At 37.2% G+C, this 26,167-nt stretch overlaps 1 protein-coding gene and 1 long non-coding RNA gene across 13 annotated transcripts; both read left to right on the top strand.

Moving 5' to 3' along the window:
• The first annotated feature begins 175 nt into the window (after positions 1 to 175).
• LOC110910638 (dentin sialophosphoprotein) lies at positions 176 to 16,970 on the top strand. Of its 12 annotated transcripts, none has more exons than XM_022155296.2 (13): positions 176 to 356; positions 446 to 541; positions 623 to 780; positions 2,913 to 2,969; positions 4,108 to 4,218; positions 8,427 to 8,537; positions 10,815 to 10,892; positions 11,153 to 11,275; positions 13,595 to 13,672; positions 14,191 to 14,313; positions 14,963 to 15,070; positions 15,381 to 15,715; positions 16,126 to 16,970. In XM_022155296.2, exons 2-13 carry the CDS (start codon positions 448 to 450, stop codon positions 16,157 to 16,159), a joined length of 1,410 nt encoding a protein of 469 aa, XP_022010988.1. In that variant the 5' UTR covers positions 176 to 356; positions 446 to 447; the 3' UTR covers positions 16,160 to 16,970. The 12 variants fall into 12 exon arrangements, with proteins under 12 accessions (XP_022010988.1, XP_035835053.1, XP_035835064.1 ...); XM_035979160.1 differs by having other exon boundaries at positions 177 to 356; positions 646 to 780; positions 15,381 to 15,710; XM_035979171.1 differs by having other exon boundaries at positions 177 to 356; positions 15,447 to 15,715.
• Positions 16,971 to 21,108: 4,138 nt separating this feature from the next.
• Positions 21,109 to 25,122, top strand: LOC110910710. The gene is made up of 4 exons (XR_002576406.2): positions 21,109 to 21,434; positions 22,556 to 23,500; positions 23,591 to 23,681; positions 24,402 to 25,122. It is a non-coding gene; the product is annotated as an uncharacterized LOC110910710 (long non-coding RNA).
• The last annotated feature ends 1,045 nt before the right edge of the window (positions 25,123 to 26,167 follow it).

The raw sequence follows: 26,167 nt of genomic DNA, 5'->3' as shown, positions 1-26,167 counted from the left end.
GAAAAATAAAATATGTCGTGTTCCCGAGTTTCATTTAAGGAAGGAAAAGAAAGGAAATGACAGGAAAACTAGGCTAAATTCTTTAATTTTTCTTTCCTTCCGATTTGGGAGGAAGCGGTGGAAAAGTCATCTTTTTTTTTCTTTCTTATCCTTTCCTTTCTCACTTTTGCTTTCTTTTCTTATCCCTCGTTAAGTTAACTCGGGAACAGAGCGTAAAATGACATTTAACTCCGTCGAAATACGCCACCTAAAACCACCGCACCACCACAACTCTACCCACCTCGTCCAAAACCCTAACCACCGCAGCTCCTTTTTCACTCAGCGAATCATCTTCAAACGCTCACTCAACTAATCTGGTACGTATCCTAACCCTAGAGCATTTGGTATTCTCATTGTCGTCAATTGCAACTGTATCAATTGTAATCTCCATTAGATTTTTGAGCAGAAATGCATGGTGGCGGCGTTGCTAGCGGCGGTTCGGTGGCGAAAGGGAAGAGGAAGACATCTCATCAGTTGGCGATTCTTGAGAAAACTTATGCAGGTTTGTGTGTGTTTTTGCAATTATTAATCAATTTCTTTTTTAGTTAATTTTTAAGAATTTGTTAGTTAATGTGATATTTAGAGAATTCATTTCCATCGGAGCAGCTTCGAGCAAAGCTATCAGTGCAGTTGGATTTAACAGAGCCGCAAGTGGATAATTGGTTTCGTTATCGGAGGTCCAAAGATGAAAGATGGTCATGTTATCGGAGGTCCAAAGATAAAAAAAGGGGGTCAGATAAGGTAATGGTGACCATGTATATGCATGCATTAACTGTTTGTACCTTCTGCTTCTCAAGTAGTACATTTTCACTTGAGTTAATTATTGTTTTCGTCATTGTGGTTTGTCAAAAATCACTATTTCAGTCCATTAGTTTAAAAATTGCGATTTCAGTCCCTGTGGTTTCACTTTCGTAACCATTTTAGTCCCTGTGGTTTCACTTTCGTAACCATTTCAATCCATTATTCTGTTAAGTACAACTTGGTTTTAAAATGCGCGCATAATGCGTGATGCGCCCGATGCGCTAATGAGAGCGCATCGCAACAGCTGATGCGATGCGTTTACGTGATGCGAGAATATTGCGCGCATTTCGCATAATGCGCTCATCGCATAATGCGCTCTGATGCACGCAACATTGTTTCTTATGTTTTTTCCAGATTTTATGAACTTTGTTCGGTTTTTTCCATAATTAACATCTTAGTATGCTTTATTTGAACCAAAAAACACAACTCTTACCTTCTAATTACGTCAGTTGTTTTACTTTAAGTATGTTTTTATAAGTTTTTATGTATAATTAATTTTTAACTATTTTTTTTATAAAGAACGCATCACATACGTGATGCGCTTGCATCGCGCATCGCGCATCATATTTTTGGACTAAACGCATCGGAGCGCATCACGTAATTTAAAACCAAGAAGTACAGGGACTAAAATGGTTATGAGGTGGACTGAAATGGTTACGAAAGTGAAACCACAGGGACTGAAGTCGCAATTTTTAAACTAATGGACTGAAATAGTGATTTTTGACAAACCACAGGGACGAAAACAGTAATTAACTCTTTTCACTTAATCGCTTTAGGGGTGTAAACGAGCCAGCTCGGTTCGTTTCAACTTAACTTACCGAAGAAAGGTGTTGGTGTTGTGACCGTTGTTGACGGTTGACCGAATGGAATTGGAGCTGGTTCATCGGCTTCCACCCATGGTCCTTGAACTTCTTGCTTGGGTTATTGGGTAGGTGGTGGAGTGGAGATGTGGCACTGGGCATAGTTGTCAATAGCGGCTATAGCGACCGCTATAGCGCGCTATGTAGCGAGGCGACCAAGTGTCGCTATTTGGGTCATAGTGACCAATAGCGTGAATAGCGACAATTAGTTTTTTTTTTAATGTAAATAGCAATTAGATATAGCTATAAAATAGATGGATTTATAAGTTTTTGTTAAATATACATACAAAATAGCATATATACCAAGGTATTTTGATATAATATACATATAAAAATTTTCAAAATTCCTTTTTCTAGTGTATCACTATTTATAAAATAGCTGTCGCGGTCGCTATTTGTCGCTATTCGCTATCTGGCATGTGGGTCCCTTGTCGCTATTTGTCGCTATTCGCTATTAACAACTATGGCACTGGGGCGGTGAATGCCCCTCCCACCCTAAAAGGGGTTTGAGCCCGAGCTCAGCTCAGGCTTGGCTTGGCTCGTTTATTATTTAATTATAATTATTTATTTATATATTATTATATATGTTATATATGATAATAGTTATTACATAGATATGTTAAACAAAATTATATGAATAAAAGCTTGTTTAAGCTTGCCGTTCGCAAGCTGGTTCGAGCTCGACACGTGAAGCTTGAGCTCGTTTAAGCTCAACTCGATTTGAGCTTTTATTGAGGCGGTCAACGCGTTTACACCCCTATTGTTTTCAGTTCATACGTGGTCTTATTGGAGTAGGGTTTTTTCTGGTATTTGGGAAACGAGCTGGTTCGGTTTTAAGTATGGGTTTGGCTCTGTGTGTTGGTTTAGGTTTTACATTTGGGTTTGAAATGTTTGAGACTGAAAAATTTGTTAAAATGGTGAGAATTTGGGCATAAAACTATTGGTCTAAATTTCGGTACTAACTAAAACTTATGGCTCAAAATAATGAATTTGGTGATGTATAATGGTTAACCGCAACCGAACTGTAAAAACAAGAAAAGGAACCGTAATTTTTGGGTTTCGAAAAAAAAAAATTTTTTTTTTTTTTTACTAAACAAAACCGTCGGTTATTAGTTTGGATCGGTTATATCAGTGTGGTTTTGTTGGTTATTTCAGTTTCGGTGAATTAGTTTTTGCTCACACTACTCATAATTGTTGTTTCTTTGATTGTAGATCGGTTATAATCCCTGGAGAAATACAAACAATTGCACACCAAAGAAGAAACTAAAGGTTCGGGGCAAAACTTCAAATCTTGTATATTGAAACCGTAATAATCAATAAATAAAACCCAAATCTAAGAAACTTAAGTTTTGCTATGCGGTTAAACCTGATTTCAAACTCAAATATGAACATGACAGGAGCTATGCACATGGTTTTAAAAAACGGTTGAGGCGTGCGCCTCGAGGCGCGCCTCAAGGCGAAACGGCCAAAAAACGATTCTGAGGCGCGCCTCAGGGGGTTTATACTGTATGTGCGTCTCAGAGGGGCTGAGGCGCTAAAAAGGCTGCGCCTCAGGGGTTTTTGATATTTGTTTTTGAGTTTTTGTGTCAATTTCAAGCAATTTATGTCTTTTTTATGTGTGTTTTTTTATTATTTTGATGAATTTGATGATGAATTTAGTTAGTATTACTATTTTTATAAGATATATAATATTTATATATATTTTTTTTAACTCCGCCTCGGGCTTACGTCTCGGTTCGCCTCGAGGCTTACGCATCGTGAGGCGAAGGAAAAACGCCTCGAAACTCGTTTCCGTTTTTTTAAACCTTGGCTATGCAATTAATGCGGTAAAATATCAGATATTGGTCAAGGACCGATAATTGAGATACAGGTTATCGCGGTGGGATATCGGTAATTTTAATATCTATCAGAATTTATATATATATAGCAACTTAACACTAACAATTTAGTATACTCTCCTACCATTAACAAATCAACCTTTTGCAACTTGCAAAACACTAACAATTGTAGCAAGTAAGAAGTAAGAACTGATTAAGACTCAAAACACTAAAATTTAACATTAATAATAATTAACAATTAAGACTTAAAACACTAATAGCAGCAATAAGAAGAAAGACGATTGGTAAAACTAAGAAGAAAGGTACTGATATCGGGAAAATCGGTGATATATCAGTCAAAGATCGGTCAACATCGCCAATAATATCTGTACCGATATTTGACACCGATATTTTACATGGGGACCGATAACCGAGATATCACCGATATTAACTGCATAGGACAAGAGAAGAAGAATCAAGAATGTGTATAGAAAAAATCAACAATAATACAGATGAAGCGTTAAACAAATATGGTTTAAATCTTGTTATACTCTGTATGTAGACTAACATGTATTGCTTGATCTTTGTAGTCATCTGATTCCGAGGATGCTTCCGATTCTTCTGATTCTGATGGTGGTGATGCACCCTTTAAGAAGAAACAATGTGGGTTGGTTGACAATGTGTCTCCTATGCCGGATTCTGTATGTATCTCCCTAACTCTCAATTACGTCATGCATTCCATGATCGATGTTAGATAAGGAAGTTTAGGCCCAAATGGTCAAAACTTGGTGAATTTGCCTTTTTTTTTATTTTGTTAAGTCTTCTGGGTGAAAGAACGTTTCAAAACATGCTAAAATAAAGAAAGTGCTTGACAATTTACGGGTCAAATGAGTTGGTCCAATCTGGTTGAGTTATATATACATCTCTAGAAAGTAGAAACATCTTAAACAATATATATTTATATAAGCAAGCCTATGTTGTCAAAAGCCCCGTAGGTGCTAAAGCGCAGCCCAACGCACCAAATGCGTTGCACCATGAAAGCAAGCTCTCAGGCTAGGACAGTTTCCGGCCAAAAATGGTACACCCCCCCCCCCCCCCCTTAAAAAAAACAAAAAAAAAAAACGATATCTTATACCATGTGTCTAGCTTGTAAAAACCCTTGCTTTTGAAGCGCCTAGGCGCTGGGCTCGGCCTATGCGTCTTTGACATCATAGATGCAAACGCAATTCTAAATATCATATGTATCGCTCGTTAAGTATAAAATTATCAGTTTTACGCAATTTAATAAATTTCATTAAAAGCAATTCATTACATGACCATTTACCCTTAATATTCTCTGTATTAGACTAAATTATTATGGATCACGGGCTCAGTTAGATTGATAGGGTTATTTGTAAATAAAGACCTGATTTCGGTTCTAGATTCTAGTTGTTATTCCAAAGTTTATTTTGCGAGATTTCGTCCTAGCTCTACTGAAGTCGGCGTCACCTCCGCAAAATTGTCGGCCAAAAGAAACGGCGAGATTTCGTCTCTTTGACCTACGCATCATAATTGTTTTTGGTGACTGATTTTGTTGGGTAGGTGACATAAGCACCCGCTTATATAACTGGTACATGGTGGAAACGTGATTCACAGGAGATCTAGTCATTTAGTTATGGGAAACCAACTGATTCTTGGCCACAGATCAATTATTTGGATACTAGGATTAATTCATTTTCGGGAGATTAATTAGTTCTCCTCTGTTGCACGCACCGTCACACTTTCCGGTCTCTCAAGAACAACCACACATATGATGCTACTGTTGATTCTGTTTTTTTCGTCAAGCCGCTCCTTGCCACCATGCCTAAGGTCCCTTGCCGCGCCGCCCGTAGGACTGCGGTCCGCCACCGCGTTGCTACCCGCCGCCGCCCTGCGGCATTGGATGCCTTATATAGGATTACGGGATCATTCAAAATTGTCGGTCATTGAAGATTATGGAATTTTGGGTGATGTTTTGACCGAGATTGAAGACCTTTTTTTCAGGGTTTATTATTGTTCTTGTTTTCAGTCTAAGCTTCTAGTTTCCTTCTTCCACGACTACGGAGGAGTATTAGACTATATTATTATGGGTCACGTGTTAGGGTTACTTGTAATCATAGTTATCGATAGCGAACATAGCGTTCGCTATCGCGCGCTTCATAGCGAATCGACCATACCTCGCAATATGTTACTTAGCGACTCCATAGCGTGATTATTGCGGGATTCCGACCACGAATTCTGGCTCCGGAGCTGTAGTTTCTGCCGGAAACCTACCGGAAGTCAGGAAGAAGAAGAAGAGGAAAGAGCGGCTGCGTTTGTTCTGTGTTTTAGCTTTTTAGGTTTAAGTAACTTTTTGGATTTTAACCTTTAACCCCTCTATCTTTTCACTAGTTTTTAGAGTTAATTACTGTTTTCGTCCCTGTGGTTTGTCAAAAATCACTATTTCAGTCCATTAGTTTAAAAATTGCGATTTCAGTCCCTGTGGTTTCAGTTTCGTAATCATTTCAGTCCCTGTGGTTTCAGTTTCGTAACCATTTCAGTCCCTGTGGTTTCACTTTTGTAACCATTTCAATCCATTAATCTGTTAGGTACAGGGACTGAAATGGTTACGAGGTGGACTGAAATGGTTACGAAAGTGAAACCACAGGGTTTGAAATCGCAATTTTTAAACTAATGGACTGAAATAGTGAGTTTTGACAAACCACAGGGACGAAAACAGTAATTAACTCCTAGTTTTTATATAGTCCCTAAAACTTGTAAAAATTTACATAAAAGTGTAAATTAGTTTGTGTATTTTAACATTTAACCCCCTCTATCATCACTAGTTTACATTTGGTCCTTGAATTTCAAAATTTATATGTAAAAAGTATAAAATTAACATTATATATATATATATATATATATATATATATTATAAATAGCTATTTTTTATTTCTTAAATTTTTAACTACCTTATCGCTAAACACAAAATAGCGGGCGCTATTTCGTCGCTATCGCTACATAGCATATAGGTACCTCGTCGCTATTTGTCGCTATTCGCTATCGATAACTATGCTTGTAATCATTATATATCTACCCATTCAATAATAATCAATCAACATTACACCATCTTACACTAGGAACTTTAAAATTTCATGTTTACTCATGATTTGATGTCATCATCATCATACTCAGTAAATCCCAGCAATAGCACAACTAAGGTAGGGTCTGAGGAGGGTAAGATGTAGACAGCCTTACCTCTACCCCGTAGGAATAGAGAGGCTGCTTCCAATGAAACCCCCGGCTTGATAGTAGTTTTGCATCAAGCCTTGGACATAAGGCACATAATACTCAACAATTAAGACAAAGGCCGATTAGTTCATGTACTCGGTACTCCCTTGTCTTTCGGCTATCAACGCCACTACATGATGCATGATTAACCATCCCCCTCTTTTAACGTTATTTTCACGAAATTAGTAAAATAACGTTAAAATTAGTGCACTTTTACTTTTGCCCCCGAGCGACACATATATACATTATATGTTCATATCGCAAGCAGGGCGTATTACTCATGATTTGATGTATATGCATTATTTGTTTGCATCTTCTGCTTCTATAGTAATACATTTATACTGAATGTCTCTAGGGGTCTTGGTTTTAAAAAGCGAGAAGCGCACAAAAGCGACGAGGTATAAAATTGAGGCGCGAAGCGCAAAGCGCAAAAGCGGTGGGCTTTTCGTACCTGAGGCGCAGCGCAAGATGTTTATATATCCCATACATATCCCATAGGTTTTTAGCTTCCTTTAACCAAAATATAGCTATAAGTAAGGCTTATATACCATTTTACTTGCATGTACAAGTAAAAAAACCCAAGGTACAACATTTTTATGCAGTAAAACGCCTAAGATACATGAGTCGCGCGCCTCAGGCCAAAAAGCCCACAAAAAACATAAAAAAATGCGCCTTTTGGTCGCTTCCTGTAATTACACAAGGCACTGAGCGAAAAAACCCCAAGCCCTGCGCCTTGTTGCGCCTTGCGCCTAGGCGCGCTTTTTTAAACCAAGCTAGGGGTGTAAACGAGCTGAATCAAGCCCATGCTCGGCTCGTTTTAACTTAAAAGGGCTCGACTTCGAGCTCGGCTAGTTTAGATATTTCTAAAGCTTGAGCTCAGCTCAGGCTAGGCTCGGCTCGGCTCGTTTATTATTTAATTATTAATAATATTAATTTACATATTTATAATTATAATATAATTTTTATATATGATATAATCTATATTATTTATATATTTTTATCATAGTTTTATGCATGATAATAGTTATTATATAATTATATTAAGTAAAAATTATATAAGTAAAAGCTCGTCTGGGCTTGCGAGCTGGCTCGAGCTCATTTAAAAAATGAGCCTCAATACAAGCTCGGGCTAGGGCTTGATTCTAGTTTTTAACAAGGCGATCAACTCGTTTACACCCCTATAGTTTTAAGTTCTTAAGTGGTCTTATTGGAGTAGTAATTGCATCATATTGTTGCCACTTACATTTTGAAATCATCTATTTTGTGCTTTTAGTTTAGAGATATATGGGCTCATGTCTATATATTCCCTGGTGATTAGTGGTGTGCATGAGTCAACTTTTGGCTCAAACCAAGCCACAACCGAAAATTAGGGTTTTTTTGGTTTTTGGCAAACGAGCTGTTTCGGTTTTAAGTATGGATTTGGCTCTGTCATGCGTCAGTTTTCGGTTTTTCACTTGGGTTTGAAATTTGAAATGATTGCGCCTGAAAATTTGGTTAAAACAAAATATGGGCATAAAACTATTGGTCGAAAATTTCATACTAACTAAAACGTTTGGCTCAAAATAATGAATTTGGTGGTGTATAACTTTGTATATTAATATGTATTGCTTTATCTTTGTAGTCATCTGATTCTGAGGATGCTTCCGATTCTTCTGATTCCGATGGTGGTGATGTACCCTTTAAGAAGAAACAATGCGGGTTGGTTGACAATGTGTCTCCTATGCCAATTTCTGTATGTATCCCCCTATCTTGGTTTTAAATTGCGTGATGCGCTCCGATGCGTTAGGTCCAAAAATCTGATGCGCGATGCGTGATGCGCGATGCGAGCGCATCACGTATGCGATGCGCTTTTTATATAAAAAAATACTAAAAAATTAATTATACATAAAAACAACTCTTAGAAACACACACAAGCTTAAAAAAACACACAATAATAAGAAGATAAGAACTATGCTTTTTAGTCCAATCAAGCATACAAAAATATATCTAGAACCACAAAAAAGAGTAGCAAGTAGCAACCATAATGGTCAAAAACAGACATACTAAGAGTCTGTAATTCTGTATCTAGATATTAGTTATAGATATTGGTCACAACTTCCTTCTTAAATGGTCTCTACTATCTCCTCTAATCAATAATCACCCTATCTTCATCACCGAGCACCGTTTCACCATCCTCACCATTGAACACTCCAACATCTTCTTCAATCTCATCATCTTCATCATAAAGAGCATGTCTTTTTCCTTTATTGCTTCTTGATGGCCCAGACCCATCAGCTCTAGCTCTAACACTTGATGCTCTAGTTAAACGAATTGGCTCATTTGCCCCTGAAGCTGCACATACGACATTATATGTCAAATCCTCCCCTTCGAAAACAAGGTCATCATCAACTTGAGCATCATCCTCCATTCTACCCATCAACCACTCATTGCAATCATCAATATCTTCCAACAAGATTGGATCAGCGGTTCCCTCAAGTCTATGTCGACGTTCCAAAGCACGATTGTATTTAACATACACCATGTTATTTAATTTTTCTTGAGCCAGTCGATTTCTCTTCTTGGTGTGAAGGTGTTGGAAGACACCCCAACTTCTTTCACAACTTGTAGCACTACAAGTTGGGCTAAGAACTCGTATGGCAAATCGTCGTAAATTAGGAGCCGATGATCCAAATAATGCCCACCATTCCGCTAAAATATAAGAAAACTTTTAGAAAGTAAGTATATTTTTTTATATTTGAGTTCAGCATTTGAAAGCAAAAGTGATAAAAATATGCAACAGTAACTGAATATGTGGGAGTTGGGATTGTAATTACCTGGAGCTTTGGTTTTTCTTTGATTGATAGCCAGACTTTGACCAAAAAGTCCTTCTGCGTTTTGATATCGAGTAAGCTCTGTGGTGACCTTTTGTTGTTCTTCTACTCCTCCATGAGACAACTTAGCAATGCAGTCAAATAAGCCACCCATAACTTCTTCATTTTCTAAAATTTCTTTTGCATTATCATAAAAAATCGACGGATTTAAGTAGTGTCCAGCAGCATGCAATGGTTTGTGAAGCTGACATTCCCATCTCTGATCTATGATCTCAAAAGTTTCTTTATAAAATTCTTCTTTCTCTTTAAAACTCTTTTCGATGGTTGTTTTAGCACTAGCCATGGCTGCGTAGATATATCCCATAGCCGGCTTTCTTTCACCATCAACTAACCTAAGTACACTAATAAGAGGACTTGCTAATTTGAGAGCATACACAATATTCCTCCAGAAGGTATCCTGTAAAAGGATACTCTCAATTTTCTTGCCTTTTGCATCCTTAAACCACTTAGAATCTCTCCATTCTTGAGAAATGGTCATTTCTCTCAGATTATTTTTTTGTTTGTGAAATTGAAGAAGGGTGATAAAGGACGTGGCAAATCTTGTAACCGCGGGTCTATGTAAGTTCCTTTGATTCGTGAACTTTCTCATCAAGTTTACAAGACCAACAAAGTTATAAATGTACCCATTTATAAACATGGCTTCCTTTATGCAACTCTTCACCCTCGGAATTTGTTTCCCGATATCCTCCAACATAAGATCAATGCAATGCGCCGCATTTTATAACCAAGCCCCCTACCTCTCAATTATGTCATGCATTCCATGATTGATGTTAGAAAAGGAATTTTAGGCCCAAATGGTCAAAACTTGGTGAATTTGCCTTTTTTTGTTAAGTCTTTTGGGTGAAAGAACGTTTCCAAACATGCTAGAGTAAAGAAAGTGCTTGACAATTTACGGGTCAGATGGGTCTGTCCAGTCTGGTTGAGTTTCATATACATCTCCATTCTCCAGAAAGTAGAAACATCCTAATATCATATATTTATATTCAAGCCTATGTGATATCTCATATATTTATATTCAAAACTAAACTGTCAGTTATTAGTTTGGATTGGTTATATCAGTGCGGTTTTGTTGGTTATTTCAGTTTCAGTGAATTGGTTTTTGCTCACGCTACTCATAACTGTTGTTTCTTTGATTGTAGACTGGTTATAATATGGGCAAGACAAAGAAACGCGCTTGGAGAAACACAAACAATTGCATACCAAAGAAGAAACTAAAGGTTTGGGGGGAAACTTCAAATCTTGTATATTGGAACCGTAATAAACAATAAATAAAAACCAAATCTAAGAAACTCAAGTTTTGCTATGCGATTAAAGACTTAGCCTGATTTCAAACTCAAATATGAACATGATAAGAGAAGAAGAATCAAGAATGCGTATAGAAAAAATCAGCAATAATACAGATGAAGTATTAAACAAATATGGTTTAAACCTGCCAGTTATACTTTGTATATTAATATGTATTGCTTTATCTTTGTAGTCATCTGATTCTGAGGATGCTTCTGATTCTGATGATTCTTCTGATTCCGATGATGCTGATGTACTACTCTTTAAGAAGAAATGCCGTGTGTTGGTTGACAAAGTGTCTCCTATGCCAAATTCTGTATGTATCTATCTACCTCTCAATTATGTCATGCATTCCATGATTTATGTTAGAAAAGGAATTTTAGGCCCAAATGGTCAAAACTTGGTGAATTTGCCTTTTTTTTTGTTTAGTCTTTTGGGTGAAAGAATGTTTCCAAACGTGCTAGAATAAAGAAAGTGCTTGACAATTTACGGGTCAAATGGGTCGGTCCAGTCTAGTTTCATACACATCTCTAGCATAGTTGTTAAAAGCATAGTCACAGGAAACGCAGATCCCCCCTCGAATCCCGAATTGGCGTTCCGAGTGAACCTACCCCTCCTCGTACCGAATTTTAAGATTTCACGAACTACGTACCCGTTTTCGTTCCGCGAACCGGAGCGAACCGCGATCCATGTGACTATGGTTAAAAGCCATCGCCTCTTGCGCTTAGGCCCAATTTCCTAGCAAGGCGAAGTGATTGCGCCTTAAGTCGAGGCAATTGCGCTTTAATTCTCCAAGTGATGGCTCATGCGCATATTCCAGTGAGATTCCTAGATTCTGGAGAGTTTCTGGCCAAATTCTTTAAATTCTGGCAAGATTCCAGCTAGATTTCCTACTTTTATCTAACGAAAACTATTTTTCTACACTTATAAACAAGCATTTATAACTTTTGGTACTAAATAGACGATATAAAATGTTATATAATAGCTTTAGTTTTATTTTAGAGTTAATTACTGTTTTCGTCCCTGTGGTTTGTCAAAAATCACTATTTCAGTCCATTAGTTTAAAAATTGCCATTTCAGTCCCTGTGGTTTCACTTTCGTAACCATTTCAGTCCACCTCGTAACCATTTCAGTCCCTGTACTTGCAGAATAAATGGATTGAAATGGTTACGAAAGTAAAACCACAGGGACTGAAATGGTTACGAAAGTGAAACCACAGGGACTGAAATCGCAATTTTTAAACTAATGGACTGAAATAGTGATTTTTGACAAACCACAGGGACGAAAACAGTAATTAACTCTTTTTATTTTATTTGAAGAATAGTATTAACTTTCTATTATATAAAAATATTTTAAGTTTTTTTGTTGTGCGCTTTTTTTTTCTCAGGCCCGCGCTTTTTTTGCGCCTTGCGCCTAGGCCACAGGCGGGACCTATGCGCCTTGAGTGCGCCTAACGCCTTTAATAACTATGATCTCTAGAAAGTAGAAACATCTTAAATATCATATATTTATATTCTAACCTATGTTGTCAAATGCCCCCTTGATGCTAAGGCGCAACCCAACGCACTAAATGCTCAGCGCCTTGAAAGGTGAGCTCAGAAATGGTAAAACCAATGTTTTAAAAACCGGTTTTTAAACTGTACCGGGTAGGGCTCAGAAATGGTTCAACCGGTAGTATCGGGTAGTAATACTGGGTTGACTAGTTACCCTATAATTCCATAATCTAAAAGTAGGGGGGGGGGGGGGATATTCCACGGTCCTCCCAACCGCCGAGGTGATCCCACCTCGCAGACCGCCACCCAGCAAGCCTGAGTCTAGGGGTAAATCCGCTACCGTAGGGGCATTGGGAACGAGCAAGACTCGAACCCGCCACCTCCGGGTTAGAATGCGGGCTGGTGGCCATTGGGCTGACAACCATAAAAAAATCCAAAAGTACTCAATTTGAATTTGGAATGCAACAATGGAATGGACAGTTTGCCTCGATGGGAAGCCTGGAACTGTTTGCGTTAACTCGTTAAGAGATCAATGATCGCTAGGTTTTTTTCACCTTTTTTACCGAATTATGGAAGGTAAATCTCCGAATTATTGTGATTTTATTAAAAAATTTAAAAATCAAATTTGTAGATTAACAAAACTGGTACAACGGTTTGAACTGGTATTACCGGATTTACCGCTAGCACATAACATTACCGTTTGCTAGTTTAACAGGCCCTTATTGGTGTGCATGAGTCAACTTTTGGCTCAAACCAAGCCACAACCGAAAATTAGGGTTTTTTTGGTTTTTGGCAAACGAGCTGTTTCGGTTTAAAGTATGGGTTTGGCTCTGTGTGTTAGTTTTCGCTTTTACATTTGGGTTTGAAATGTTTGGGCATAAAATTATTGGTTTGAATTTTCGTACTAGCTAAAACTTTTGGCTCAAAATATAATAATGAATTTGGTGATGTATAACCGCAACCGAACTTTAACAAACAAGAAACAAACTGTAATTTTTGGTTTTTTTGAAAAAAAGAAACAAAAGTAAACCATCGGTTATTAGTTTGGATTGGTTATCTCAGTGCGGTTTTGTTGGTTATTTCAGTTTCATTGAATTGGATTTTGCTCAAGCCACTCATAACTGTTGTTTCTTTGATTGTAGACTGGTTATAATATGGGCAAGACAAAGAAATGCGCTTGGAGAAACACAAACAATTGCATACCAAAGAAGAAACCAAAGGTTTGGGGGAAAACTTCAAATCTTGTATATTGGAACAATAATAAAAAATAAATAAAAGGATTATTGGATTTTATCACCCCCAACTATTGGCTATTGGCCGCTGCCACCCCCAACTATCACTTTGACGTCAGTCACCCCCAACTTAACACTTTGTGTCTTCTGTCACCACGCCGTTAACTGATCACTAACTTTTAATCATGTTACTATACTTTTGGGGGTGTCATAGGAATCTTAGGAAGGTTTTAGGGATCTTAGGACACCCCCAAAAGTATAGTAACGGGATCAAAAGTTAGTGATCAGTTAACGACACAGTGACAGAACACACTAAGTGTTAAGTTGTGGGTGGCGGGCGTCAAAGTGATAGTTGGGGGTGGCAGCAGCCAATAGCCAATATTTAGGGGTGATAAAATCCAATAACCCTAAATAAAAACCAAATCTAAGAAACTCAAGTTTTGCTATGCGATTAAAGACTTAGCCTGGTATAATATAGACTAACATGTATTGCTTTATCTTTGTAGTCATCTGATTCTGAGGATGTTTCTGATTCTGATTCTGATTCCGATTCTAATTCTGATGTTGGTGCACTCTTTAAGAAGAAACACCGGGAGTTGGTTGACAGTGTGTCTCCTATGTCAGATTGTGTATGTATCTCCCTACCTCTCAATTATGTCATGCATTCCATGATTGATATTATTGGACAAAGTATTATAGTATAGGGACTAGATGTGTAATATGGTGTTCTATATAAACACCCATCTCATGTAACCCTAATTACACAATTACAATATGATACACTTTTGATTACAAGTTTATCTGATATTAGAAAAGGAAATTTAGGCCCAAATGCTCAAAACTTGGTGAATTTGGCTTTTTTTTTGTTAAGTCGTTTGTGTGAAAGAACGTTTCCAAACATGCTAGACAATTTACGGGTCAAATGGATCGGTCCACTCTTGTTGAGTCTCATCTACATCTCTAGCAAGTAGAAACTACTTAAATATCATATAAATATGCAGATCTATGTTGTCAAAAGGCGCACCAAATGCGCTGCACCCTAAAAGGCAAGCTCTCAGGCTCTTAGCCACGGCTTTAGGACAATTTTTGGCCAAATATGGTAAAACCCACCTAATTAAGGCTGGAATCAACCTATAACGGTGTAAACTAACCCTAAACAAGCATAAAATATGTCTAAACCCCAAAAAATGTTATTCTATACCATGCGCCTAGCTTAAAAAACCCTTGCTTTTTAAAGCGCCAAGGCTTGGCCTAACATGTATTGCTTTATTTTTGTAGTTACTTGACGGTGGCGGTGGAGGTGACAGTGGTGGTGATGGTGAACTCTTAGTCCCGAAGCCGGAACAATGTGAGTTGGCAGAAAATGTGTCTCCTATGTCAGATTCTGTATGTATCTCCTTACCTTTCATATATGTTATACAATCCTATGATTACCAACTAGAGATGGGCAAATCGGGTTTTTTTTTTTATACCCGGAACCGGTTCCTAACCATACCCGGTTCTTGACTGAGTTTGAATGGAACCGATTCTTGTAGGAACCGGTTCTGGTTCCTACCCGGTTTCAAACCAAAATTACCGAAACTGTTAGTAACCGGTTCCTCGGAGGAACCAGTTCCTCCAGGTAACTTGCCGGAATCGATTCCAACGGATATAAAGCCGTTAGGAATCGATTTATTGCCATTAAAATCGGTTTCAGGTATTTATATGCATATCACCATCAAGCAAAACTTACTCCCACTCAAAATCGGTTTCAACTTTCAAGTTACACCTCAAATCAGTTATGGCGTGCAACGATGAAGTGGTCATGGTTTTGGAAACCAAAAGAAACCCCCAAGTTTGGAAGCACTTTGATCTGTGCTTGATGTCCGATAGCCATGAAATGGCACGGTGCAAAGGTTGTGGGAAGTTCATGAAGGCTACGGCGAACTCGACGCTTAGAAAACACACCGATCGTCATTGTCCGGTGACAAAAGCTACGGCGAAGAAAAGTGAAGGCGGTGAATCATCCGGAACCGGTTCTTCGAAGGTTTGGTGTGTTTATGTGATGTTGGTTTGAGTGTGTTTTATGTTAATCTTATGTTTAGTTATGATGTTTGGTTTTATGTTAATGTTATGTTTTAATGGTACGTAATGTTTGGTTGTAATGTTTGGTTTTAATGTAATCGGTTTTATTTTAATGCAGCGGGTTCTTTTTGTTTACGGAGGAACCGGTTCCGGATAGAAACCTATTTTTTTTTTTTTATAAAATGTGGAACCGGGTAAGAACCTACGGGTTTTTTTTTAACCCGGAACCGGTTCTTCTATACAGCGGGTAGGAACTGGAACCGGTTCCTGGTCGGGTCTACCGGGTCGGGTTTGGAACCGGTTATTATGCCCATTACCCAACCTGAGCTGACCTGTTCATTTTGGTCACCACTGATCTGTATTCTTTTATTGTACAGCTGGAAGTGTCCTCATCTTATCAAAGTGACGTAGTTTGTATCCAAGGCTACAAAGTGAAGCGAAGTAATGCAACAATTCTTGAAGCCATTATCAAGAAACACGGTGACATTGCAGTTAACTGTGTATTCAAAACAGATTCTGTGAGATCATCAATCCTTGAGGTTGTTTGTGAAGTTGTCAGGCGGATTCAAACGGATAATGTTATTGAGATAGGGGAAGATATAGAGCGCCAATTGTCGGATGCTGAAGCCGCCAACATTAATGTTTCATGGATTCGAGCACACTTTGAAGCCTTTAACAATAGGAAGGAGACCAGTAAAACGTATAGTTTGCTTACGGAAATGAAATTAAACACCGTTTTGGTTAAAAGAGCGGCTCAGATGGATTTGAGGGATAAAAGTGCAAAGCTCGTTGCTGCGCAAGAGGAGTTTAAAAAGGTTGAAAGGTGTGTGCAAGTGTTGCATCTTGTTGAAAAGAATCTAAATGACAACATCTTGGAATCTAAGTCTAAACTAGACTCATGGGTAAAGCCTCCAGTTGTATAGGCTAACTAGATCATGTCATCATCATCATCAGAGTAGATGTAGACAGCCTTACCTCTACCCCGTAGGAATAGAGAGGCTGCTTCCAGTGAGACCCCCGGCTCGAGCTAACTAGATCATATAATGGTGTGTAATTATTAAAACGTTTGCCATTAGTTGTCTTGTATTTTGGTCAAATGGGGTTGATCCTGCTATTAGTTTAAACCTTATGTGTTTTGAACCTTATATGAATTGGACTAGTAGTTAATTTTAATACTAGGAAAACCGCTTTGAAAATGATATCCAAATTATTCGAACACTAATCCTATGTTTGTTAGTGTCAAATGCATCAATGCACTTATATAAGTGTAACTTTGAACGCGTGTTTAACCCAACGTGTAGAACAGGTTAGCGTGTTGTAGTAATTAGGGTAAATAGGTTGGTGAGTCAATTTGTTTAATTAAACAACACAAATTGACCGTTTCATAATTAATAGAATTAACAGGTCACCTAGTTTGAATAACCTTCATGTTTTGTGGTTACCATCCATATTTTTTTTTTATGAAAATAAATTCATAAAAGGCCAGTTCTCATTCAATAAATTTTAATGAAAGCAATAAAGTAAATAATCACCTCGATAAGACGATAACAGAATCTTATCAAAAGTATGAAATGAAGTTGCTCCAAGTGTTTTTATTTAAATGGAAAACAGTAAATTTCGTAATACTATTTGTTAATATTGTGAAGTTTGATGTATTTTATAGGTTATTAGCTGAGGTGTCATTTTTTTATTTAATAGATCACATGAAAAGAAAAAATTATAGGTGATTTGGCCTTTTTTTGTTAAAATAAATTAAAGTGGATTATATGTTATTAGAAAGTGTATTGTACAATTGGCCTTAACGTACGAGCGTACACAATGAGAATTACGCACGTTGTAAACCTTTCGAGTTTGTGAATTTTGTGAGTCCGCATGTTGAAAACCTTCCGAGTTTGGTGAGTCTGCATGTTGGAAACCTTCCGAGTTTGTATGTCAAATCCGCATGTTATAACCTCAAATCCGCATGTTATATTTTCATCGCGTACACATCGTATGTTAAAACCAATTGTACGTTAACCAACCCCTATATGTTGTAAAGTTGGTTAGTATTTTATGGTTTTCATGGTTTTCCAATTTATCCTTTTGTAAATAAGTAAAACCACTTTTTTCGTTTTACTTTCAGGTATTCAAGGTAGTCAACAACAACAGGTTTTAGTGTGCACAGGACCGCTAAGTTTTGTCATGTACATTTTATATATTCGTGGTTAGTTTCATCATAGGAGTTAGTTGAGGTATACACGAACATTATATTTGATGGAGTAATTCTTGCAAAGTTAAGAAGACACTTGTAAGTAATTAATTATCATCCAAAATTATTTATCATTCATGGTAAAAATATATAATCAAAATAATTTTTTTAACAACATTTGATTAAAGATATAAAACTCACTATGTGCGGGTTAGGTGATGGATAAATTTGGGTAAAAACCGTATATGTTCAAAGGTAATCAAGTTAATCCAAATTTTGGAATACATCATACATTTTAATTTTTTAATAGATAAACACACATCAATTTTATTTTAATTCCATGTCACATATTAAATTAAAAATAAAATAAACTAACACATCATCAATTGATAACTTATAAAATATACTAAACTATGCGGGGCGTAAACCGTGCCAAGTAGCATCAATGCTATATCATTGCCAGCGACCAGCAACACTGAAAAATGGGTAAAAACAAATAACAAAAAAGGAAAAATAACACCGAACGAAAAACATACGTAAAATCGTTGGACCATCAAAAAAGAAAAAAATAACACCGAACGAAAAACATACGTAAAATCGTTGGACCATCAAAAAAGGAAAAAATAACACCGAACGAATAACATACGTAAAATCGTTGAACCGTGCATGCTTATTGCGTCGTGTTAATGCGAAAAAATTAGACTAAAATATAAAACATAGAAAAGAATAACTAAATCGATCTAGGACCCCGCTCGTTGCGACGAACCTGTCAAATAGGGAAATAAAGACGTAATGCGACGAGCATGTCAAATGAAAAAAAATAGACGAAAAAACATTGAACCCACATACATGTTGCGGCGTATTCACTAGCAAAAGTACGGGGGATCAAAGTTGAAAAAAAAGTATTAGGGATTAACTTGCAAAAGTTGAAAAAGTTTGAGTAAAAGGAAAAAAAAATAAAGAGGTTAAAGAAAAATGAAAACCTTTAAATTAGAAGTGAAAAGCCAACTTTTTTTTTAAACTTCCTATATTTAGAGTACAATTTACAATTTCATGTAGCACCAACATGTTATTAATTTATAGTATGAAAATTTCACAGCATTAAAACACATTATGAAAGTTTAAGTGATGTTCTTTATTAAACACATTATAAAAAGTGATTTTTCTTTAGAGTTAAATGCCATTTTAGTCCTTGTTGTTTGGGTCATTTTGACAGTTTAGTCCAAAGGTTTTATTTTTCTCCTGTGGGTCCAAAAAAGTTTTATCATTGCCATTTTAGTCCACTGGGTTAACTTCATCCATTTTTTCTGTTAATGAGAAGGGCAATTCCGTCAATAATTCGGTCAATGACCGAATTGCCCTTCTCATTAACAGAAAAAATGGATGAAGTTAATCCAATGAACTAAAATGGCAATGGTGAAACCTTTTAGACTCACAAGCGAAAAATGAAACCTTTGGACTAAACTGACAAAATGGACCAAACCACAGAGACGAAAATGACATTTAACTCTTTTCTTTATATAAAAATTTTCTAAATTTCACAGCATTAAAAAACATTATAAGACTATGGGGGTGTGGAGGATATTGGGTTGGGCGCATTGCTCCACACATGGCAGGTGTGAACTCTACCAGTCAACACCGCGTGGCCAGACGACGTTGGGGTGCCATGTGGCACCTAATTTTCTTTTCTTTTTCTTTTTTTATATTAATCATATAATTTATTAAAGTAATTTAAAAAACACATTTTATCTATATTAAATAATTACAAAAAAAATATATTATATCACCAAAAAAAATCAATCATCTTGATCTTCATTGGAGTCGAATCTACGAAGTGTCGAAACATGTTCTACCAAATCAGCTCGAAGGTTTGAATTTATTTGTCTTGACTCGATTAGATATTGATTTTGCGTTCTCTCTTCGTCAATAATGTCTTCGTTATTTGATTCGGGCTCCTCGCCATAATATTCAATGATTGCACGACCTTCATCCTCTAAAATCATGTTGTGTTAAATGATGTACGCGTACATCACGTTTCTTATTTGATCTTTTTCATACAATCAACAAGGTATGCTCAAAATGCGCCACCTTTTCTAGAAAAAACCAAATGCTCGCTCGATGTCTTTGCGTGCCGCCATCTGAACTTTGTTAAACTTTATTCTTTTAGGATCTAGGGTTCCATCTCTTTAAAATGATTTCACAAAAACAATATACTCAGGGTAAATTCTATCAACAAGATAATGACCATACTTGTATTCAACCCCATTTACAAAAAATGTTCCTTTCGGTCAAATACCATTTATGACCACTTCATCATGTATATATATGTTATACAAGTGAACCAAAACAAGACAATTTTAAGTAAACTGGTTAAACACATAAACCAGACACAATGTCTCTTTCTTCGTCTTCACTCAGTGAACCATGATATTTTAATATTTGTTACTCGGGATACGTCAATGAAATGAGAATATCAAGTGAAGATGTTATGTAGTAAACTTTTTGTTTGTGATTTTTAAAGTGAGGGTTCGTGAATCTTGTGACATAATTTTTCACGGTAGTTATTTATAGTATAGATTTGTTGCATGTCACTCACCAAGATGACGGTTGGTTTTCAAATCAATTATAGAAAAAAGGAAAACTTATTGTGGCCAAACTGCAGAGGATGTCAATGAAAGCATTCACTAAATGACAAAACAACTAATATGACCGGTTAAAAAAAGTTTGTGGCCAAATTCATAGTTTGTAAATATTTAATAATAATTTTAATGAAATGAAACATAATTCGACATCAATTAGTTTACTATAGAGGCCCATTAAAAATATGTAGACGTCTAAATCCCTCAAGTGATGTGGATAGAAATGGTGATTAGTGATCGACTAAAATGGTTGGGACAAGGTGTGGTGTTAGCTGTGGTCAATGATAAACCTAGTAATTGCATCACATGACTGCACTGATGCCTTATTAAGAAATGTAACATTCTAAAAGTTTACAACTCAAGAGTTTGTGCTTTTTATTACTAGGCAGTTTTTGGAGTCGAACCGTGGCTCGAAGGCAACACGAGTGATGATTGTTAAATTGGATATGATGCGACAAGGATAAACGAGAATGAAAAAGATGCCCATTCATCATTCAAGGTGGGATTGGCCGCCAAAAACGATATTGCGTCTTTTGTCATTTAAAAAGACGAGTATAATTTCACAAAAAAACTCATATAATTTTTAACGTTAGTGAGTATCCAAGGAACAAAAATACAAGTCTACATATCACTTTTGTGTAGGGTAATTTTTTGAAATATTTACAGAGACAGAAACCCTTGTTTTACGGTCGCCACCCACACATATGGCTGCCATATCTCCGTCGTAATACGCCACCGCTCCACCACCGCATAGCCACCACTGATCTGTTTCACGTAGCTGTGTTCGGCTAAAACCCTAACCACCGTAGCTCCAATTTCACTCAGCGGTTCATCTTCAAACGCTCACTTAACACATCTGGTACGGATCCTAACCCTAGATCTGCTGGTTTTTGTTTGAGATTTAACTTCTAAGCATGAATGGTTACGTACATACGTTGAGTAGTGCATATTATTCACATAATGTTTGTGTATATGTATGTATTAATTGTTTAGAAAGTGGAATTTGGCATAATATTGTTGCCACTTGCTTTATAATATTCATCAATTTTTTTATCTCCTTTTTCAAAATTTTAGAGTATCTGTGTAAATTACTTTTTGAGTCGTTTTAGTAGTTTTAATCATTTGAGTCTAAAATCAAAATGTTTAACGCCCTGAGTCCTAGACGTTTTTTTTTTTAACCATTTAAGTCCTTTTGAGTCCAAATTTTAACCTTTTGAGTCAATTTTTTTTTTTTTACAAAATTGGACTCAACGTTTATAAAATGAACAAAATTGGACTCAAAATGTTATAAAATAAATGGCTAGGGATTCAGGGCGTTAAACTTTTTGATTTTGGACTCAGGTGGTTAAAACCACTAAAACACATGGACTCAAAAAGTCACTCATTATTTTGTGAGCACAAAATTAGATTGCTCACGCGACACTATTAATTTTTTGTCTTGTAACTTGAATATGGTTTATTAAAGTTTCGAGTTAATGTTTCGATATGTGAGTTCAAAATTAAACTCGACACACGACACTTTTAAATCACCACTTTATTGTTTTGTCACTTTGATTGAATCTTGTTGATAAACGTTGGGAGTTAACATGTGTTATGAATTGATTCTGTGAGTTCAAAATTAGACTACAAAATGCGACACGCGACACTAGACACTTGCTATATTAAATTATCACATTTTTGTTTTGTCACTTTTGAGTCCCGTTGTTAAAAGTTTGGAGTTAGGAATCATAGTTATTAAAGGCGCGAGGCGCACTCATGGCGATCTGTACAAAGTATGGACTATTATAGAATGTATTTTAAAGTCCCTATTATTAAATGTTATTGAAAGGATTGGTGTTTGAAACCTTTTATAACAATGCAGTTTCTCTTTTATTTCATAAAGGGTGCGTGAAGCTTTTTATTATGATTCGTATGAACTTTAACAACAATCGATGTTGTGTAATTTTACAACAATGCGTATAACTTTTAGCGTTTTTGCAGACAAACACAACCACTCAATTGATAATGAGTTCCGGACGCCAGTTAAGAAGCCAGTCAAAAAAGGACCTACCAACATCACAACCATTTCAAACGAAAAGCACGCCAAACGACTTGTGTTGTGTGTTAAACGGGCTGAGTGCTGCTCAAAAGGCTGATATAAAAGATATGGGATTTGAATCTCTAACAGCTTTTAACATACGCAACATACCAGCGGGATTGGGTCATTGGTTGTTGGACAACTATTCTCATGAAACGAACGAATTAAACGTTGGCAGCCATGTGATTAAAGTAACACCTTTAAAGGTTCATTGTTTTCGGAGTGCCTATGGGGGATATTCCCGTATCTGAACATAAAAGGAAGAGAATGATAGACGTTTTTAGAGACGAATGGAAGAATAAGTTCTTTCAAACGAGTATAACTATTAACGATGTAATTAAACAGCTTAAATCACAAAGGACAGGCGGAACACTTTTCAAGCTTAACTTTCTTGTTCTCTTCAACTCTATCATGGGCGAGACAACTAAGCGTGCAACCGTAAATCCAAAATTTCTTGCATCAATCATGGATGAAGGCGACATCTATAAAATGACTTTCATAACGCAACAGGTACTATAGCACACGAACTGCAACTGAAACGTAATCCTGAAAACGCAATAACCCCGGCCATAAAATATGTGACAACTGATTACTTAGTTGGTCTCGAGAGTTCTCTGCATGGAATTGGACCGTGTTCAAATGATAATGTTGAAGGTCAAACTGATGTTGACCAAAATGTTAATGTGTCTCGAGATGAGGAAGGTGAAGCTCAATTTCATTCAACCAATGCGGATGTAACTTCTCGTCATTTATCATATTTAAAGTTACCCACTGGTGATGCTACTCGGAAATTCAGGGATAGACGCATCAGCCATTGTAACCAACTTGAACCGCTTAGAGACGAGAATGTAAGTCATGCACACTATTTAATATTATAATCTATTTCTATTAACATCTTCTACATATGTAGATTAACATTTATTGATTTATCTTTGTAGTTACTCGATCGTGATGATATAGAAATCATAGAACCCAAAGAGGAAGAATGTGAGTTGGATGAAAATGCATCTCGTACGTACGTCTGATTCTGTATGTATCTCCCTACATCTCAATTATGTTATGTTGTAACCTATACATTCTTATGAATTATGATTTATATTAGAAAAGGCAATTTAGGCTCAGATGGACAAAACTTGGCAAAATTTGGCTCTTTTTTGTTAGTCTTTTAGGTGAAATAACGTTTCTGAACAGGCTAAGAATGTAGTAAATATCACGATATATCACCGTTATCGGTTCCCAGGTAAAATATCAGTGCAAATGCAAAATATCAGTCAGAATATTGGTACCAATATTATTGACGATATTGACCAATATTCGACCAACATACGACCGATATATCACCGATTTTCCCGATATCAGTACCTTTCTTCTTAGTTCTACCATTCTTCTTTCTTCTTATTGCTGCTATTAGTGTTTTAAGGCCTAAATGTTAATTGTAAGTGCTAAATGTTAAGTGTTTTAAGTCTTAATCAGTTCCTACTTGCTGCAATGGTTAGTGTTTTGCAAGTTGCAAAAGGTTAATTTGTTAATGGTAGGAGAGTATACTGAATTGTTAGTGTTAGATTTGCTATATATACCGATATCTCACTGCGATAACCTATATACCGATATCCCGCTGCGATAATCTTAGTTATCATGTAATTCAGAAGAAATAGAAAAACTAACATGTGAACCCAACCCGTTCGACTCGATACTCAACCTGACCTGCTCGTTCTGGTCACCTCTAATTTGTGTTCTTTTACTGTACAGCTGGAAAATCGCTCCGCTCGTAAAAGTGTGATGGTCTATGTGAAAACGTACAAAGTGAATCGCGATATTGCACCGACTCTTATAGACATTATGAGGAACATGGGGACATTGCAGCTGCATGCGTCTTGACTTCGGATTTGAAATCATCAATCGTTGAGTCTGTTTGTAAAGTTTTCAAGCGGATTCAAACCAATGATATTGTGGAAATGGTAGAAGAAGAGAAGCGGGTGTCGGATGCAAAGAAACTCAACATTGATGTGTCATGGCTTGAACCTCTCTTGGAAGCTGTTCGCAAGAGGAAAGAGGCCAATAAACACTACGGTTTGTGTTTGGAAATGAAAGCAGGCGTCATTATGGCTAAAAGAGCTGCCCAGAAGGATCTGAGAGACAGACGTGCAGAGCTTGTGGCTGCAAAGCAACGGGTTGAAGAGGCTGAAAGGTGTGTGGCAGCCATGCATCTTGTTGGAAAGAATCTAACTGACCGTCTCCATGAATCTGAATCTGACCTGGATTCATGGGCAAATGATCCGGTTGTTTACGCTAACTAGAGCACGCTATGGTGTGTAATTAACTAATCATTAGCATATCGATTAGGCTAACTGTTTAAATTTGGTCAAAAAGGAGAAGTGTGTGCGAGTATTTGTAGTTCATAGGTTATGTGTATTGAACCTTATTATGAATGTGTTGCATGTATGGCTCATCCTTCGTAGTCTTTCTAGTACTGTGCGATCTCTGGATAACCAATCCACACTAACTACTGTATTGCAACCATCTAGGGTAGTGGAAGGAAGGTCGATGTCGAACACCTGTCCCCCAAGGTCGAGTTTGTATCCCAGCGAACATATAAGGCTTCAATTGACTTGCATCAGCCGACTCCACAACAGGTTTGGTTTCAAAAAGCATCAGGGTTAAACAGAACAGAGACGAAGCGAATAGCTACCCATCCAAGCTATCGTGTTGCTATTACACCTGGTATAGCTTATGCCAATACTAAATGTCCTTCCATGAGCTTCATTTCCAGTGTTGTTTTCATCACGAGAATTTCCAGTACTGTCGTCGTTCCCTTGGTTATCGTCACCTTGACTTAACACAATCAATCCTTGTCGAGGTCACCTTTGTTTCCATACTGTAAGCTACGATCACGAGTACCTTGATGTTGCCGCGACTGTTGCCTCTAATATTGTTGCCTGTAACGGTGTCCTGCGTGCTTTCACCAACAAGGTCCATCTTTTCATATTCCGTGCCACGTCCTAAGGCACTACTCATGGTGCGGGCGGTTACACAGTCCGCTCTACAGTCAATTATCATCGATTTTGTCCCGATTGGTTCGTAAGAGTCGACTCCCATGAGTCGCTGGCTGGGGTTAAGGATTCGATTGGAGTCAAATCGTTGTTGTTCGTTGCCGGTAACTAGGGTCGTTCAAATGCTGAAGTCGGTAAGGTACTACGTTTACCCTCTTGTCCATCGTCCTTGCAAGTTGATGGAGTGATACATGGTATGTTGCTAGAGTGCTACAGAAGTGATCGCACTTCGGGATCTAAGGCGTCAACATGCTAAGTTCCAGCAAACAAAGATAAGTGAGGAAAGTATAGTCCAATCATTTGATGTTGAGCCATCCAACTCAGGGACGTTCGTACTAGCGCCTAACATTCTACACAGTTCGCTAGGCGTTCAGATGTGTGATCAGGTGATAGTCGATAGCATCGAGATTCGTAAGGATTCAGAAAGGGGTGAAAAGATCGGGTTTGAGTAGGAGACAATCACTG

Source organism: Helianthus annuus, chromosome 2 (assembly GCF_002127325.2).
Source record: "Helianthus annuus cultivar XRQ/B chromosome 2, HanXRQr2.0-SUNRISE, whole genome shotgun sequence".
Lineage (NCBI taxonomy): Eukaryota > Viridiplantae > Streptophyta > Magnoliopsida > Asterales > Asteraceae > Helianthus > Helianthus annuus.
The sequence above is the reverse complement of the archived record's forward strand: the minus strand, read 5'-3'. Positions and strand labels throughout refer to the sequence as shown.

Excerpts from the sequence above, each read along its gene's own strand:
- LOC110910638 (XM_022155253.2), top strand. The coding sequence starts at position 448 with ATGCATGGTGGCGGCGTTGCTAGCGGCGGTTCGGTGGCGAAAGGGAAG. Across the intron at positions 781-2,912 it reads AAAAAAGGGGGTCAGATAAG|ATCGGTTATAATCCCTGGAG; the intron begins GTAATGGTGACC and ends CTTTGATTGTAG. Across the intron at positions 4,219-8,426 it reads TGTCTCCTATGCCGGATTCT|TCATCTGATTCTGAGGATGC; the intron begins GTATGTATCTCC and ends TTATCTTTGTAG.